Below are 17,319 nucleotides of genomic sequence, written 5' to 3'. Positions count from 1 at the left end.
ATTAGAATACCTTCACTGTCTGTTTCTAGCTGACAGAGGGTGAAAAAGTAAATAACCGGTTCTAAAAGTGTATTGTAACTCCATAACACATAGGGCCCATATCCTGGTGGGCTGTGTATGAAGTAATTCTGTTGCCTACCAAAGTTTTGAAGCTCAGAAGTCTAGACTTAGTTCAGGGAACATGATTGTTAGATGTGACTTCATAACATGTCTTGCTTCATCTGATGGACTTTCTTATTCTCTCGTAGTCCTGCTGGCAGTAGTAGATATGGCTCTTCTTGTAATGTCAGCCAGGGAAGCTCTCATCTGAGTGAGCTGGATCATTCCCATGAAAGTGCCCATGGCTCTGAGCAAGATGATGATCATCAGGAACGAGAGTTGAATTATTCCCACCACAGTTTGGTCAGCTACCATAAGGATAGTCAGACGTGGCTCAGGGAGCAAGAGGAGCCTCGAAGCAAAGGAGAGGAGGAGATCTCTGAGGCAGAGGAGAAGCATGCAGATCACTCTACAGCTAAGTTACCCCTGGAATTTGACAAGTCCAAGGATGTTGATGTGGCAGCCCAAGTGAGGTAGGTGAAATGCTCTGTTATTGAGATCTTTTCAACTAATGCAAAGAAGTTTCCTCTCTTTGTTGTTTCATGGATGAAATTATGTACATTGGTCTTGCAGTCCTACAACAAGCTTGATGTTGCTGATCTGTAAACATCGTTACATGTAAGACTAGTTATCTGTGAGACTAAAATTAAGCTGTGTTTTCTGTGTTCCTGCTAATGGAACTCATTTGCTGTATTTTCTGTTTTGTTTGATAAATGTAGTCTAGCCCATGGATAGCTACTTCTGTTGCTCATATGTGTTTAAAACCAAGAACTAAATCTAATGATGGTTTGAGCTGCACTCCTTCTTGTGTAGTAAGCAACCACAGCTGGTTACTGCTTGTGTAGATTGTAGACTTACTGTATGAATCGATGTGTTGCTGTGACTCATTGTACTGGCTTTTCTTGTCCTTTCATTTTACAAGCTGTTGACAGTATTGAAGGGAGCCCACAGAAACATTTCAGTTACGTTTGGAAGAGCTCTAGGCTATCTGCAGGTTTTACAGGAATTCCAGATCCCACTGCTTACCTTTCAAACAGATTGTTTTTTTTTTCTTGAGATAATTAAGTCATTGGAACGAGATCCATGGAAAGATGTCTGCCTACCTGTGTCCTTTGGAGAATGCTGTATGGAGAGTACAATTAAACTGGTGTTTCTGAGCTTATGTGAGAGAATTAACCACAGCAATTCATGTGTAGGCAACTCTTACACTAAAGTTTTAAAAAAGAAAACAAGGCTATAAAAAGTGTTGAGCTGTTTCTAAACTCTGACTCACTTTCTTCTTATTACAGAGCAGCAGGAGACTTGTCCCAGAATGGCTGGCCTATATTTGATTACATGGAGGGTTACAAGCTAATTTAGGCATCTAGTTTAGATATTACTGCATCACTAGGTTCCTTTCTCTCCACTGTGGCAGCACTTTGCTGTCTTCATGGAATTTAGCTTTGAACTGCAATCTCTGGAGTTGCACCTGGGCTAAATGTGTAGCATGGGTGCTTGTTGCTATCAAACATGGTTTTTATACTGCCAACCGCGCCAGATCCATCTGAAAGTGATTTTGATGCCACAGCAGAATACAAAGGAAGGGATGCAATCAAAGGTCCATTGTACGAGTGAGGGGAATATAAAGTATAAGGTGGGGCACACTGCTGCCAGCTGCATATGATCTCTCCAGAAACTGCAGGAAAGAGCACAGTGAGAAAGGTGTGGACATTAAGGGAAAAAAAATAGAGCCTTGTTGCCCTCCTTTCCATGGAAAAGGGTTTGTAAATTTGTAGCAGTGGAGTTTGAATGGAAAGAGACAGTTGTTAGAAGGGACCTGCAACAGGCTGGAGGATGGCAAATCTTTCATCTGCTTCTCTGCATGCAGTTATGATACCCATTTGCTGAATAGGTTTGGTCAGGTATCTTGGACTGGTTTCCTGATGTTCTGACCAATGACATCTGTCTCCTGGGGCTATGTTTAATAATGAAAATGTTTTAAACTAAGCTTTTTATCTGCATGGATTTTCTACCAGGGTTATATCTTCCAACTCATCAGCTTCCAGTGCAGCTCTTTTATGTACAGAAACCTGTTGTATGTAAGGAAATCTCTCCTTTAGCCTCTCACTTCCCATAGCATGTGCATAGCTGTGTTTGCTGAGAGCCTGTTGGTTATTTCAGCTTCTGGAGATGAAGCTGCAATTGCACTGCGTCCTGCTGGATCTTTAATGTTACAGATGAGTATTTGCCATGTAATGATTTTGTTTCTTGTTAAGGTACCACGGTGACAGTGACAATGAACCACCACCGTTTTCTCCAGCAAGAGCCCGTTGGATTCGAGCCATTAACAAAGTTCGAATGCAGCTTCAAGAGGTAGGATGGAGAATTGCTTCACACCTTCTCTGTCCTCCCAGTGTTTTAGATCTGCAGATAAAGGTTTCATTTCTTTTTTCCTGTTCCGATTCGGATGTTTTGCAGACAAAATCTCAAATATTGTACAGGACTATAGTGTGATTTGATAGTGTGAGAGCTATTTAATTCTACCACCAGTTTGATGTCTTTGTTTGGAACTAGAGGTGAATTATCAGAAAAGATGCAGAAGTTAGCACAGAACTTGCGAACAGTGATAATAAAAAGGTTTGGGCTAAGTCATGGGTGTTCAGCCTTTTGGCCTGCCTGGGCTGCACTGAGTGAAGAGGAATTGTCTAGGGCCACATCTGCAAAGGTTGCTCTGAAAGTAATGCTTCCTAATTATTTCCATGGAAACTGCAACTAATACAAACAGCAGATTTTCTGCTATGGAACACTCTTTTTCAGCTCAGTCACTGCCATTAACTATGCCTTTTCACCAGTGATGAATATGAGCCTGCAAGCTGCACCAGCAGAGGTGACCCACTGTTGCTGCTACCGCTGCTGAAATCCCACCCTCCACAGCCTCATTGTGCTCACATCCGCTGATTGATCTCCACAAATGTTCAGCAAGTGTCCATGGGTGTCATTGGGTGCCATTTTTTTCCACATGATGGAATTCAGTGACACCCATTTTTCATACACACCCTCATGTCAGAGGCCATTATGTCACGACATCTCTCTGCTGCCACATCTGTAGCACAGCATCAAAATGGAATGGAACGCTGGTGGGAAGGGTCAACCTCTACTGCCCAACCGCCACCATCTGCCTCTGACACTGGGGACTGCTGTCATAATAAGACAGGAGGCATTACTTTTGGAACAGCCCTTATAAAATATGTGACATAATTAATGTGTATAGGTAAAAAAAAGCTACTTGTTAAACTTTTTTTTAATTAGAACTTATACAAAAGAGCAACAAAATCATGAAAGAGGTGGGATACGTGACCTGTTTTTTGTAGAACTAACACATCAGGCTGGTCTGATGGCAGTGGCTGCAATTCGTAGTCAGGTCTCAAGGTGTTCATTGGAGATTTTTTGATGAAATCTAACTTTTTCTGTGCTTCATTGCCAGCTGTGCTGGGCAGAATGCTGCCAGCAGGCTGGGCTACAGGATTCATAATGAACATCTGAGAAAGAAGGCTGTTTCTCAAGGCAACTTGAGGATCGCTTGTTAGCTTAGTGGGAGTTATCTGTATTATTTGCCGTGTGAAAATGTTCTTTGGGAAGTTTTACATCAAATATTTTTATATATACTAACTGAAAGTGGGTGTATAATAACTCTTAGTATTTCCATCTCATGAAAGCAGCATGTAAAAATAAATAATCTTGGTTTGGGAAGTCAAAAGGAAAAGGTTGCGACATTTTCTTGAACAGTATAAACACTCTTGTTTTAGAAAATAGCAATTAATCCCTCAAAAGTTTTGTGTCGTTTTTATTAATAAATATCTTTTGCTTTTATCTATCTGTATGCTTACTGAAAGAGAACATATGGTGTGTTCGTGTTCTGTAGATGATAAACTATTGCCTACTACCCAAAGTGCAGAGCTAATGTAATACATTTAGAAAAACTAGTTTTTCACGTTGATTTTTGTCTTGATTTGCTTTTGTAACAAATAATGTTACAGTATACATCTGTCAAAGGCAGAACAATTTCTGTATTGGATATTTTGCAGATTTTAGGTAAGGCAAGGTTTTTGTTTGGGAAAGTATTGGAAGTGCTGTAGAAGATATGGCTTTTCCCTTGGCTTATCTGGACTGTGAATTCTTTCCCGTCTGACAGTTACTGTGTTTAGTTACTTCTGAGTGAGTTTAGTTCAGAATGGTCAGTGTGACACTGAAATTTAAGACTACCTATAGCATCCATGAAAAAAGAGAACTTTTCATTGTTTTGTTGATCATGCAGGCAAAATATTTTAGTTCTGTGCCAGAGCAAAAAAAATGCACAAGTGTACTGGAAAGGATGGGAGATTCAGTCACACCTCTCCCTGGTTATCTTCTTGTCTGAGTGAGTACAGGATCCATGGGGCAGCTCAGCATCAGTCAAAAGTTTGTATTCCTGCTGAAGTTAAAGTAACACATGCTTTGAGGTTACTGTTAGCAGAAACTCTGTTTTAGTTATGACAGAAAAATGTCTACATTCGCTTTGTGTTGACTGCTCCTAAACACTATTGATCTAAGCTTTCACTGAACCAGAAGTACTGAAGCATTCCAGCAGCTTGCTCAAGGCTTTAGCTGCCTTTACCATGCAAAGATTTTTCCTAACCTCTGCTATAGATCGTGCTTTCTCCATATAAATCCATTTTTCATGAGTAGGATAAGTAGTAAAGGAGCAGAACAGATTCCAGTCCTCTGCAATAGTGAAAAGCTGCTCCAGTGAGAGAACCAAACTGTATTTGCTCACCTTGTGTTTGGTAAAGGACTCTTTCAGCCTTTTCTTGTCATTTGTTTAGACCGTCTTTAATCAGCCCTTGTATTTTTTTCTTCCATTTTTCTTTCTGAAGGTAAATGTAGAAACCCAGCTGAGAGCCAGCTTTGTATGCATTATGGAACAAGGATGACTTTGTGGTCCAGGCTGTGATCCTGATATCCCAGTACATCACATACTGCTCTGGTGCTCTTTGTCACAGACTAACACTGCTGATGCATACTTAGCCTCTTACCCTTTCTAGAGCTGAGATCCCTCTTGAAGAAGGGCTTTGTCAGTTGTTCCCTAGCTTATATCTGTGTTGGACTTGATCTGTAAATAACATAAACATGAGAAGAAACTTCTTCATAGTTAGCATGACAGAACACTGGAACAGGCTGCCCAGGGAGGTTGTGGGGTCTCCTTCTATGGAGACATTCAAAACCCACCTGGATGCATTCCTATGTGACCTGGTGCAGGTGTTCATGCTCTAGCAGGGGGACTGGACTGGATGATCTTCCAGTCCCGGACAATCTGTGATTCTGTAAATAGCTTTGCACTTGTTCTTTCAGATTTTTTTTTTCCCTCTCAGTGCTGTCTATCCTTTTGTAATCTGGTATGCCTACAAATCCTTCAAGTTGTATATGAAAACATTGTGTAGTACTCAAGCTTGCAGGCTGTGTGCTGTCAGAGCCGGGGCGGACCTTGCTTCATGCATTGAGCTTGGCTGCCCCAAATGTAATTTTTCCAGTGTGTGTGAATCTATTTAGGAGTTTCACTCAAACCTCAGGGTATAAAACTTCCTCTTCTTTTCTGCTACCCCTAAGACTAGCTGACATTGTCACAGATGGAAGCTAAATGCACTTGACACAACTCTATTGAAGGTGAAGCCAAATTCCCTGTTATCTCTCCTTTTTATGTTACAAAAGGTTTGTTCCATTCTGTAATTCCCAGAAAGGGAAAAAAGTCAGGCTAGCTCTTGCATAGTTATCTGGGTCCACCTCTTCCTATTTTTAAGGCATAAGTGCTTGCTGTGCCCTTTTCCAGTTTTTAAGTGCATCACCTGTTTTTCAATTTCTTAGCACTTAGTGATTTGACTGTCTTGCAGCACAGTACCTGAGGACTTATCATGGCCATCTGACTCAGAAATAACAACCTGTTATGTTTTCATGTTTGTTTTCCTTTACTGCACACTCTTTCCTAACTTGCTAAACTTCTTCTTCTTTTGTATTAAAAAACAAACAAACACCCAACAGCATTTTAATTTTATTGACTGACTATGCTTGTTCCTGTTAGTGAAGGCCTGAAACAATTAAGGTGTCAAATGTTCTAGATGCCACCTGATGATGGCTTTCCCTTTCTTTAAGTAGCAGCCACGTTGTTTGGGTCATACTGTGTGTTCACTGCTGTTTAATTTCATACTTTGTCCGTTTGATTTTTTTTTCATCTGCATTCCTGTTCATCTGTGCAGGCTTCCTCAGGATGATACCTGTAGTTCAAGGTTGAAACCCCTGAAGAACTTGTGGTGTGTTTGAACTGATTTCTCAGTACACCTCCTTTCCTTCCCCTTCACTTGAGGTAACTCGTGATTCATGTCTGTTAACACTGTTTTGTTAACAGCTTCCTGACTCCTTTCTCTTCACCATGTTCCAGCTACAGATGTACTGAGTTTAGGTTGCAGTTTAAATTACACAGCGTTTGTCATGTTTGCCTTGCTCCTTACCTTCCAAACTATCAGGAAAACTCACAGTTTTCTCAAATTTGTTTGCATCCTCAGCTCATTTCTGTGTCTGTCATTTCTCTTCAACCTAGAATTGCTGCTTTGCTAGTTGTCTTCTGCACTTCATGCATCGTCAGCTTATTTCTGCATCTTGTTTGAAAGTCAGTGGTACAAATGCAGACTATTCAGATAGGTATCAGGATTTTAAAGGTCCCTGCGATAATAGACTAATGTGTCAGGTGATTCTCTTGGTAATTAGAAAAGGTCTTGCCTCATTTATTTGATCACCATATTAACATTTTTCCATCTTCTGTCATTACCTAGATGCTTTCAAGAGAACTATCTCCCTGTTTTCTTCCAGAGGCTGCTTCAGACCTTGGTGTTTAAAGTGATGCCTCCAGCTCTTTTCTTTGTTTCTCTCCCTCAATGCTTGATGCTGTTTCGTATTAATACTCGTGGAGCTGTAGCTCTCAAGTATTGGATTCCTCAGACATGAGATAATGAAATTATTCTTATGGCTCTTAATTGTTAATGGTCTTGATGAAATTTGAAAAAAAAACCCACCAAACCACACCATCAGTTTCCACATGGGATATGATTATAAATCTCCTGAGCAATTCAGCCTCCTACCTGGGAAAGGATTAATATTCATATGAATAATGTACATACATCCTACAGCACCGTGAGTCAGAGAAATGTAGTATTTTAATTAGGACTTGACAGTTACAGAATAGCCCAGAAATTTGTAACTATGCTGATTAAAAAAGCTTCATGGCAGCAGGCACAGTTTTCTTATTTTCTGCTGTTTTGCTAGTTCTGTTACTGTGTTTCTGAACAGAAAACTTACTTATGCCAAAATCAAACCAGGATTTTCAGCTCTTGGAGGAATGACTCAGTAATTCTCACCTTCACACTTAGAACTTTGTCTACAAAGAAGGATTAGTTGATAGCTTTTCTGCTGCAGCCTGTGGGAGCTTCTTTTCCAGAAGAGCAACAAACACATGGCTATTGCATTTTCAACTTGCAGCCCTTCTTAACTGTGAAATAGCCTTCAGCTACGGATGTGGCTGTTTGACTCTGAGTTCTGTATAATACATAAGAATTGGTGAGCTAGAGAAGAGGTAAAAGTCAGGCAAGCCATCAAATTACATCTCTTACCAATACTTTCAGCACTTAGAAGTATTACAAGAGGGTATGTAAGCAGGAATTTTATCCACTTTACACAGAGTTGGTTTATAGAGGAAAAAAAAAACTTGTGTATTATTTTCCCATTTTATGTCAGGAGATTAAATGCATCAATTTACTTGTTTTTATTTCAAAACCAAAGTCATCAGAGCAGTGTTTCCCCTTTGGCTTTTCTTCCTACAGATGTGATTTTATACCAGTTATTTTGCTGTTGATATCCCCACATGTGAATCCAAGCCCTCTTAGCAGCAAAACTGCATGGTGCAGTAGCCCATATTGCTGATGGAGAAAACACCTGCCTTGAGCAAGTCACCAGGAGATCTGGTAACCTCCCCTCTGCACCTCTTAGCAGCTATGCAGTCCATACAATAGTTTGCTTTCAATATTTTATTCCCCTTAAGCTTTGTTGCCAAGGTGTCTTTTTATCAGTCCCGTGAAGATGAGTAAGCTCTGCATTTTCAAAGCCTCCCACGCAGTGACAAAGAAGCAAACTGAAGCACCGTCTACTCTTCCAGAGAGTTACCAGAAACTTCTCTTTACACAAAGAAGCTTCACCTCCAGTTAGAGGTCTGCCTTCCTTTTTACCTGCGGTATTTATGAAGGTTATCTTTAGCTTTCAGCAGTATCAGCACTGCAGATCGTAGGTCGCAGCACTTAGGAGGTAGCTGTTACTGTACTGGAGAGGAGAGCAGCTTTGTGTTTGTAAGGTGTGAGTGCAAGGTCTGCTGGCTGCAGTGCACACTGATGTGAAGATGCTGTGCTTGCAGTGGCTTTCTACATATCTATAAAATGGCTTTCAGACTCCTCAGAGACTGCACAGCAGTAATTATTCAGAAAGTATTTAAATACAAAAATAGTGGCCACCTCTTAGCATCTCCCCGTGTTCTGATCTTCTTTCCATCTATTGCATCTCACTTTGCATACTCGCAGATCTTGTGGAATCTCCCAGAGCCCTTTGTTGGTTTATCCAAGGCGGTTTTACTGCAGGGTGGTTCCCTGCTGCTTGAACAACCTGTGTCTATTGGCTGCTTCCCTCTCAAGGAGGGTTTGACTGATATACTCTGCTCGAAGAATAAAAACATTCCTTCATCTTCTAGTGTCTTAAATAAGATGTCTGCACATATGTATGGAGTAGAATGTATGTCTTCTTAGCATATCTAAGATTCTCTGCAACCTACTATCATTTTCAACCTGCTTTACTTTCAGCATTATAGCAAACAGTTCTTTGTGTGCATGCACACAAAAATAGTGTTGTGCATTCATTAATGCTGCTGCTGTGATTTTGAGCAGATTTTTGATAACCTTATCACCAGTAGGAAAAATCAGAAGTCTTGCCCTTTCTAGAATAATTACACTAAAATTAAGATAAGACCACAGCAGCTAGAAGTCTGGTTAGTTGCCAACCAGGTCTTCTGTGAGCTTCTGCTAGCCTGTCAATGCAGTAATGCTCCATTTGTATTCAGTTTTGCTAAAATACAGTTTTTGTGTTGAAGGCCTGTATTTGCTGGGACACAGTGACATATGTCTGCTTCAGTGAAAGTTGAGTTCCCACTTGCTGGCTAGAGGGGAAAAGAAAGTTAGTCAGGAAGTTTTCTTAAAGCCATACCTGGTGTTTTCAGAGTGTGTAGGAATGCATAAGGAACATTCCTGGCATGCTATTTTACTTTTTAATGGAAAGCCTCCTGCAGACTTGCAAGACCCAAGGATGTTCTCCATGAGAAGCAAAAAAAATCTGACTTGTTTCTTTTCCTAATCTGTGGTACCGTGCAGGACTAAAGCTTTGCTTTTCTAGTTTTGTACTGTAAACTCCACACATCTACAAGTCCAAATAACTGTTAAGTCTTTAAATTGGAATCTATGTGCATTCTACTTCTATTCAAGAGATCATTCCATTGACTTCCTTAGCAAGAAAAAGATGTTTGAGCAATATCTAGGATATATTTAGAAGCACTGGTTGCTCCACAGCAAGGTACAACTTGCTTTGTGTACTGCACATTAAGCTTAAGTAATCAGATTTCCCTGAATGATACATTGCTGTCCTGTGACTTACAGGGTCATGCATGCAAATACTGGATACTGGCAATGCAGAGATTTTAACCCAGGCTTTCCACATTTCAGCACTGAGTGCTAAGCTGTAGCTCTTGTATGGGTAGTGCTGCTTCCGTGGCTCTCCCTCCTCTGTTTAGACATCCTGTACCTCAGAAATACACCCTTAGATGTTCATCAGAGTCCTGTGATGCAGGGCTTGATTCTGACCAGTGTTTTCTGAAGGTTCGACTCATCTTCCTTCCCCTCCTCTGTGATTGTACTACTGCTGAGCAGAGAGTAAGATGAGTGGCAGCAATGAGTTGGCAATGTGAATGACTGACATTATGCCTCATGCTGTACCTAGGTTTTCAATTAGACAGTGTGCCCAGAAACGCTGCCTTTTTGTGTCTGGCATCATTTTGCTCAATTTGATCGCATCCGTTTCTGTGTTAGTCTGAAACAAGAGACTTCTGAAGATGAGAAAAAGAAATTCTCTGTTGTGCAGCGAGCATCTCTGAACCAGGATGAACTACACTTAAGTGTTTTTCCCCTGCCTGCTGCTGTCTAGTTTGCATTCAGATCTGCATCAGTACTTCTCCAAGCTGTTCACTGAGCAAGTGCTTTTCTTTCCCCAGAACTTGGTGCAGCAGCTGTCTGAAGCTTTTAGGAAAAATGGAACCCCAGTTTGTTTGGAGAGTGAGCTAAGTCCTCTTAGCAGCATAGCAGTGCCTGAAGATTGAGTACTAAAAGTCTTAGAACTGAGACAGCCACTGCCTGCAAAACTCCCCTCTTTACTCCTTGTTTTGGACATTTAATGCATTTCTGTCTAATGCGGAATGTGACGCAGGAGCCTGCAGCATCCTGGCCACGTTGACCTGCACTTGCATGTGCTGCTAAGCAGTGAAAGTGGAGATATTCATGTAGCACTGGAGGAAGTCAGTTCCTCCTGCTCAGAATAGGGGTGCAAAGAGAGAGGTGGGTGGGGGACTCCTACCTGCCACATATGCAACTATTAAAAATAGTATTGGCTGTTGGGAGAGCCAGACTTCACACTCTTATTTTTAAGGCTCTGTGTGGGAGGAGGGGATATTTCCCAATGTTGTGTATTTCTGAAACAGTCTGTACAAGAAATGCTGCACTGGAGAAATAGCAGTGGACTTTGGCTTACAGAGCATAAGTCTTGGGGTAAAGATGAGCTCAACAGGACTGGCTGAGAACATCATTAAAGCAGCATGAGTTATTACTGCAATGTTAGCAAATGCTTTGAATGCATCATAACTTCAAAGAAAAAGGCAGTAGATCAGGAAATGAATTTAGTACGTAATGGTTTTCTCTTTTCCTGTTGTTTTCCTTTCACTTTTGCTTTGCTCTCCAACTTTCCTGGTTATACAGCTTGCACAGATGTATGGCAGGGTGGTTGTGCATACTTTTGAGCTCATTTTTGGAGTTGTGTAAGGATTACTGTAACAGAAATCCTCTAGCACTGAGCACCTGGATTTAAGTGAGATGATTACTCTTCTCTTTTTTTTATTCTTCTCCCTATTATAAAAACATCATCTGTAGGTCAAAATACCATATATATGCTTAATGCTATGCCTGACGACAGCAGGACTCAAGTTGTGTCTGGTATTTAGTATGCAAATAGAGAAATAGTAACTTTTTTTTCCCCTCACACTTCAATGCCAATGATTTGTTGAATTCAAGCCACACAAAGGTCTTGTGATATAGCAAATAAATGCTGTCTGTTGGAAGATAGCTCTTCTCCAGATAACATGCATCAGATTTCTAGTCATCTGGATATCTTAGCATCCAAACAGGATTTTTAACCTGTGTCCTGGCCACCAACAAGTTGTCTACTCTCTGTTTATATTCAGAGTCCAAACAGTTTTGTGACATCGTGGAGGACTGATAGATGAGTCCAATCTGGTTCAAGCTGTAAATTCATTTCCATTTCTGTGATGCTTAGTCATGGGCACTTTCAAAGAGGGCTTTATGATGGTTCCCCTTTGGTTTCATTTGAAACCTGTACATGGTAAAGCTAAGACTGATTCTTCCTCTCATTGGATTCTGATAATAAAAGTAAATAGCTGCACCCTCTCCAGACAGTCCTGAGGCTGAGTTTGCAGTGTGTGTCTTGTGCTTAAAGGAGCTTGAGAACATCAAGATGCTGGCTACTTATTCTGCTGGGTGAATTTACTGAGTGCACTGACATCGTCATCATTTTTATGGCACAAAATTAAAGATAATTTGGGTATAAAGCTGTGGAAAAAATCCCAAACATAGTTTGATTTTCATCTGTATCTCAACCATGCACTAAGTGCTGGAAGGGCTGCAAGAAGCCTGAATGTTAATTTACTGGGGAGCTGTGGGTGTTGCATCTCCTGCTGAATGGGGTGCATTGTGCCTTTGGGTTGTAGGATGTAGTACAGGTGGGCAGCCCTGCTCTTCTATGGCGTGTGGGAGCATCCTGGTGACGTAGGAGGATCGTGGTTAAGCTCTGAGAAGCATTGGAGTCTCCACTGTCTGCATTTCCATAGTGTTCATGAGATGTTGCTGTGCAAAAAAGACAGTAAACGATGAGGAGAGGCTGAGGGAGAGGGGACACTGGGGCAGTGCAGGGAGGGGAAGTGCTGAGGACTTGTGGGCTTGGGGCAAGCACTGCTCAGCGAGCAGAGCAGGCAGGGAGCAGGGAGCGGATGTTGCTGCCATGTGCTAATAGAGCAGAGGAGTAAATATTGGCGAGTTAACAGCTATTTAAGCTAAAGGTTAATGTTAGTGTAGGAACAGAAGGGTATAAGCTGGTTATGAACAAACCCAGGCTAGGACTCAGAAAGCAGTTCTTCTGATTGTTAATGAACAGCTTCCAAATGGGTTTCTTTGCCCTTTCTGTTCCTAATTAATCTAAAAATGGTTCTGTTTACGAAAGCTACTACATGACAATTGCCTGTGGGAGCAAAGAATGAGGATTCATCATCCAAGAAGCCTCTAAGTAGGCTGTGAGAAACGTCCACAGAACCGCAGCCTCCGTAACTATTTTTTGTAGCGCAGCCTCCCCATCTTCACGCTGCCCACCTGCCTTTGCTGTGCTGCCTTGCGGGACCCCGTGGGCTTCAGAGCATGACCAGCAGTGCGTGGGAGAAGTATTTGCAAAGTAGAGACTGTCACTGAAATAAAATTGTGAAAATCATGTTGCAGCCCCTCGTAGATGGTGACTTTTCCCTGTGTTTGTGCAGAGCATATTACGGATGCTAGGCAGCGTGAGGGGTTTCTTCAAGAAAGCGCTTATTAGTGACTCATGCTTGGTAATGAACCTGTCAGAGATGTAATTTTGTTTTCTGACAAATGTTTAAGTAGTAACAGTTTCAGAAAATATGGTGTGGTGTATAAACAGTTTTGTCCTTAAGGAGATTTTTTAAATTTCCCATGGGATTTCAGTTGCTTATTTAAAGAATAAGTTGCAATTGAACCCCTACTCATTAAAAGCCTTTAAATGATAATGCTGGAAGATTGTTATTTAGGGGGACTTGAAAAGCAACAGAGAATAACGCATCTGTAATGTGTACCAAGGAGCAAATAATAGAGCTATCCACCTAGAAGGGAATTCAGATTTAGCCTTGGCCTGTTTTATCTCTTTAGTCCCACCTTGTCCTCTACTGTAAGTGAATTTTGCATATTCTCATGTGTGACAAAAAATACATCGCTTTTTGTAAAAGACAGTTTTATTTTCACCACGTTTCCATCTGTTTTTTTTTATTTTGGTTAGTGAGCCAGTACTCACCTTGTCTTTTAAGATAACACACATTTTAGAGAAACTGTTGTTCAGAAACACGAAATGCTAATTTTTACTGCAAATTATTTAAACTTCTCTATTTTTATTCAGTGTATCTTGTTAGTACAGCAGCCTGAAATGCACGCGTGTGATTTTGTGATATCTCATAAGGGTTCTTAAAGGATCCAGATTTGTCTACACAAATATCTGTAGATGTCTGGTGTATTCACTCTGAATTTTGTTATGCTTAATTTAAGGGACTTAATTTCAAGCAAGTACAGCGCCTTCATATTTGCATGACATGGATATGTTACTCATCCTAATTAAGACTCTCTATTTTTAGCTCACAGTAGTAAGTAATAGCTAGTTAATAGATGATTATTACATGTCTTCTCCTGCCTTTGAATCCACTTCTCTTCAGGTTTGGCGAAGGGTGGCTTCAGTGATCTGAGGGTACTGAGCAGAGTCAGTTACAGGAGCGGTCCCACAGCCTCCTAGCTCAGTATTTGGGTGATTGTCCTCCCATTGCAGCCTTGATAAAGGGATTAATTGGCCGCTGAGTCGTTTAACTTCAGTCTGCTATGCATGCAAGTTTTGGTTTGTGGTGCCATTATTTTCCCCTTTCAAAGGCTTTCTAAATCTAGATATTTTTACTTTTTGGCATTGAATTTCTTCCCTTCCCCATGTCTCTTTCTGATAATGGGAGCAGACTGGCTGGGCTTCTAGATCAGCATTCAGGCCCATTTTGCAGAGCTTGTCAAATGTCTTTACTGGAGATGTGGAAGCTGCGTCTGGGCTTATTAATAGCAGTGCGACTGCTGGAGTCAGCTCTGTCACATTTACAGTGTGACAGTGTCCCTTTCTCTTGTTCAGTTCACACGCTAACAGTGTCCTCAGAGTCTGACTGAGATATATATGTGGCTCATAACAAGTATTTATAGGGTATTTTGGTTCATTAATCAACTGCTGTCTTCTGCAGGGAATATAAGTGTACAAAATTATTCATACCTACAGAGAAAGTCATTACAGCAGTCATTAAAGTGAAGGTGTTGCAAAGATTCTTTCCATGCTTTCTGAAAATTGGTGCATTGGTAGCATACAGGGAGTAAAGTGCAGGTAAAGAAAGCAGTTTGGGTCAGCAGAGGTAGCTGGTTATTGCTCTGAGTTATTAGCTGTTCTCCTGCCACAAGCCATGTAGTGGTGGCTTTAGAGAAGGGGTTTTCCCATTGCCTCTCCCAGTGATCCATTATTTCACTTCTGGTTTTATGACTTCAGATGCTGGAAGTGAACCGTTGTAACAGCAGCAGAAGTCCTAGAAGCCAGATTGCATAGAGTGTGATGTGCTCCAAACTTAAGCACTCTGAAAAATCTGGCTTTTGTTGTTTTGGAACGGTGTCTAAATGGTGAAGGTCTTGACCAGTCTCTGCCCTCATTCTTCATTTCCAATGGGGACATTTTTACTTTATGGGAGTCTTGTGGAAACATCAGATGTCTAAATCAAATAATATGGTGAAGAGTGAAACAAATACTCCTTAATCCGCTGTGTGTAACAGTGTCAGGTAGGACAAAAAGCTGCAGTGTCTGAACCAAGCTGTAGTGGATCAGACAGCTGGGTTGCCATATACAACACCTGTGGGGAATAAAGCACCTTCGTCTCTTATCACCAGGGCTGTGGTCCCCGAGGGGTGACAGTGCTCAGCTGACACCAGGGTCTGCTCTGACACCGGGCACACAGATGCCTGTTAGCTGGTATGTGTGTTACCATGTGGTTTTCTACCCAAGACAAGAGGTTGAATGATATATAAGTAGGAAGCAATAAACGTTATATCTGGGTGGTATACTCGGAATGAGAGCATTTTCCTCTAAAACATCTCTGATCAACACTTGTTGAAAGCTTCTGGGAGGTTTGGTATCTTCCCTAGACAATCCATGCTTATCTGTGATTTAAAGCTTTTCCACATGTCTAACCTAGCTTTCCGCTTTTGCAAGATAAGCCTGCTGTTTCTCTGCATTTATGCTAGAAATATCTACCAGTTTACATCTCTCATGCTTCCTTCGACTGGTACACGCCTGAAGGCTGTTACAACTACTTGAGGTCTACATTTCAAATCATCTGCCACGTTTCCTTCCCAGGTTTCTTGATCAAAAAAAGCAATTACAGCTTTGAGAGTATAATTCCAGGTTTTTCCACCTCCAGCTCATCTCTGCTCAGATGCCTGTGCATTTTAGTGATGTTGATTATGTAATTAGGTGTGCAATTAAGACATTGATTGTAATTTTCCAATTTCATGAAATATCAAGCCCTTATGCTATGAATGCCATTAGGAAGGAGAGAGATGTAATTTGAAGGAGGAAGCAGCAGAGGGAGAGTTTTCTCTGCTATAAATGCTTCCTTGCTGTCTGTTGACCTGAGATACTCAAGCTTACTGATTTAAAAGCAAGTTTAATAGTTGTTCCTGGATTGGAGGCACTCAGCTGATAAGAACTTGGAGACAGCTGGGTTGTAGAGGGCAGTGTGAAAGATTTACTGTGAGTCCATCCTCTGCTTGTACTTTCTGGTTTAAAAAAAAAAAGGTGAATGACAATTCAGCTCCAGAAGAGCTCCCATGCTTTTGGGTTGGGCAGCCCATGCCCAGGACCAGAGCTCTGAAGGCATTGACTTGTTTTCATGAGCACGCTTAGGAAAGGTGTTGGTATCTGTCATTGCTGAGGCACCCTGAGCTTGTCACCTGTTTGTTTCACAGTCTGACTCTGAGGGCTGGCGTGGGCTGTGATGATGAGGTGGCACTGTCTCAGCAGCTTCTGGAAGGAGCGTGGTGTTTGGGAAATTAGGCTGGCGTGGGCCCTGGGGTGGCTGGAACCTACTGGGTGAGGATTGAAATAGCGTTTTCTGTGGAGTGCTGGTTTTCAGAACTGATAGTTTTCAGCTTTGTTTCCCAAAGCCAAGAATGTATATGCCAATGTGGGGACAAGAATGGAGTTGGTGGGTTCAGCCTGTGCACGTAGAGGGTTGCTTCTGCTCTTCTCTGAGAAAAGGCTTTGTCTATTTTTTTCACTGACACAATAACAACAAAGAAACCAAATGAAGGATGTTTCTTCTTCTGAGCTTTTCACATTCACTACCTTCATGGACAATACCCCATTAAGGATTTTGCACCCTAATACTCCCCATATCAGACTAGGCGTGTGCTTACTGCAGAGGGGTTTTGACTGCTGTGGCAGCAGCAGCCTTAGAGGAAGGAGTCAGGAGGACTTGTAGCAGCTCTGAGGTCTCCTCTCAATCCACGTCAGGTTGGTCTGAACTATGAAGCATGAGAATTCATCACCCTGCAAAAACATGAGTGCTATTTTAACTCCAAGTTTTCAGTAACCTTATAAAAATCTCACTCCTTGAATATCATTATGTTCTTAGCCTTGGAAATGTACTTTATTCCCAGGGTTCAGCAGACATCCTTATGTTCAAATAAATGTCAACATACAGAGCATAAACATCTTTGGCATGAAGACAAATCAGTGCGTGGTTTAGGATCACCTGTTCACAGCAGATGGGCATTCATTGCCTGTCCTTGGAATGTAAGCAGTCCCAACACCATGAGGAAGGTAGTCTGTTCTTCCTTTTCTTTAGGTGTTGTAGCTAATATCTAGTCCATATCAGGTTTCCAGGGTGCTGTTAGATGGACCTGTGCTGTTGTTTCCTTCTTATCTCACAGGTTGTTCTTGCAG

General features: G+C 41.4%; 1 protein-coding gene across 16 annotated transcripts in view; it reads left to right on the top strand.

Moving 5' to 3' along the window:
• The window catches only part of UNC13B (unc-13 homolog B), a 210,299-nt gene that overhangs the window by 80,646 nt on the left and 112,334 nt on the right, over positions 1 to 17,319 (top strand). For 10 of the 16 annotated variants that reach the window (XM_085528481.1, XM_085528479.1, XM_085528476.1 and 7 more), the window contains 2 exons: positions 249 to 572; positions 2,355 to 2,451. In XM_085528481.1, coding sequence (XP_085384607.1) covers positions 249 to 572; positions 2,355 to 2,451 — 421 coding nt within the window. Of the gene's footprint in view, positions 1 to 248; positions 573 to 2,354; positions 2,452 to 17,319 lie in introns of those variants that run through there. The other 6 variants (XM_085528472.1, XM_085528474.1, XM_085528471.1 and 3 more) reach the window with 4 other exon arrangements.

The sequence above is a fragment of the Coturnix japonica genome, chromosome Z (genome assembly GCF_054131305.1).
Source record: "Coturnix japonica strain WE chromosome Z, WE-NBRP24, whole genome shotgun sequence".
Classification (NCBI taxonomy): domain Eukaryota; kingdom Metazoa; phylum Chordata; class Aves; order Galliformes; family Phasianidae; genus Coturnix; species Coturnix japonica.
The sequence above is the reverse complement of the archived record's forward strand: the minus strand, read 5'-3'. Positions and strand labels throughout refer to the sequence as shown.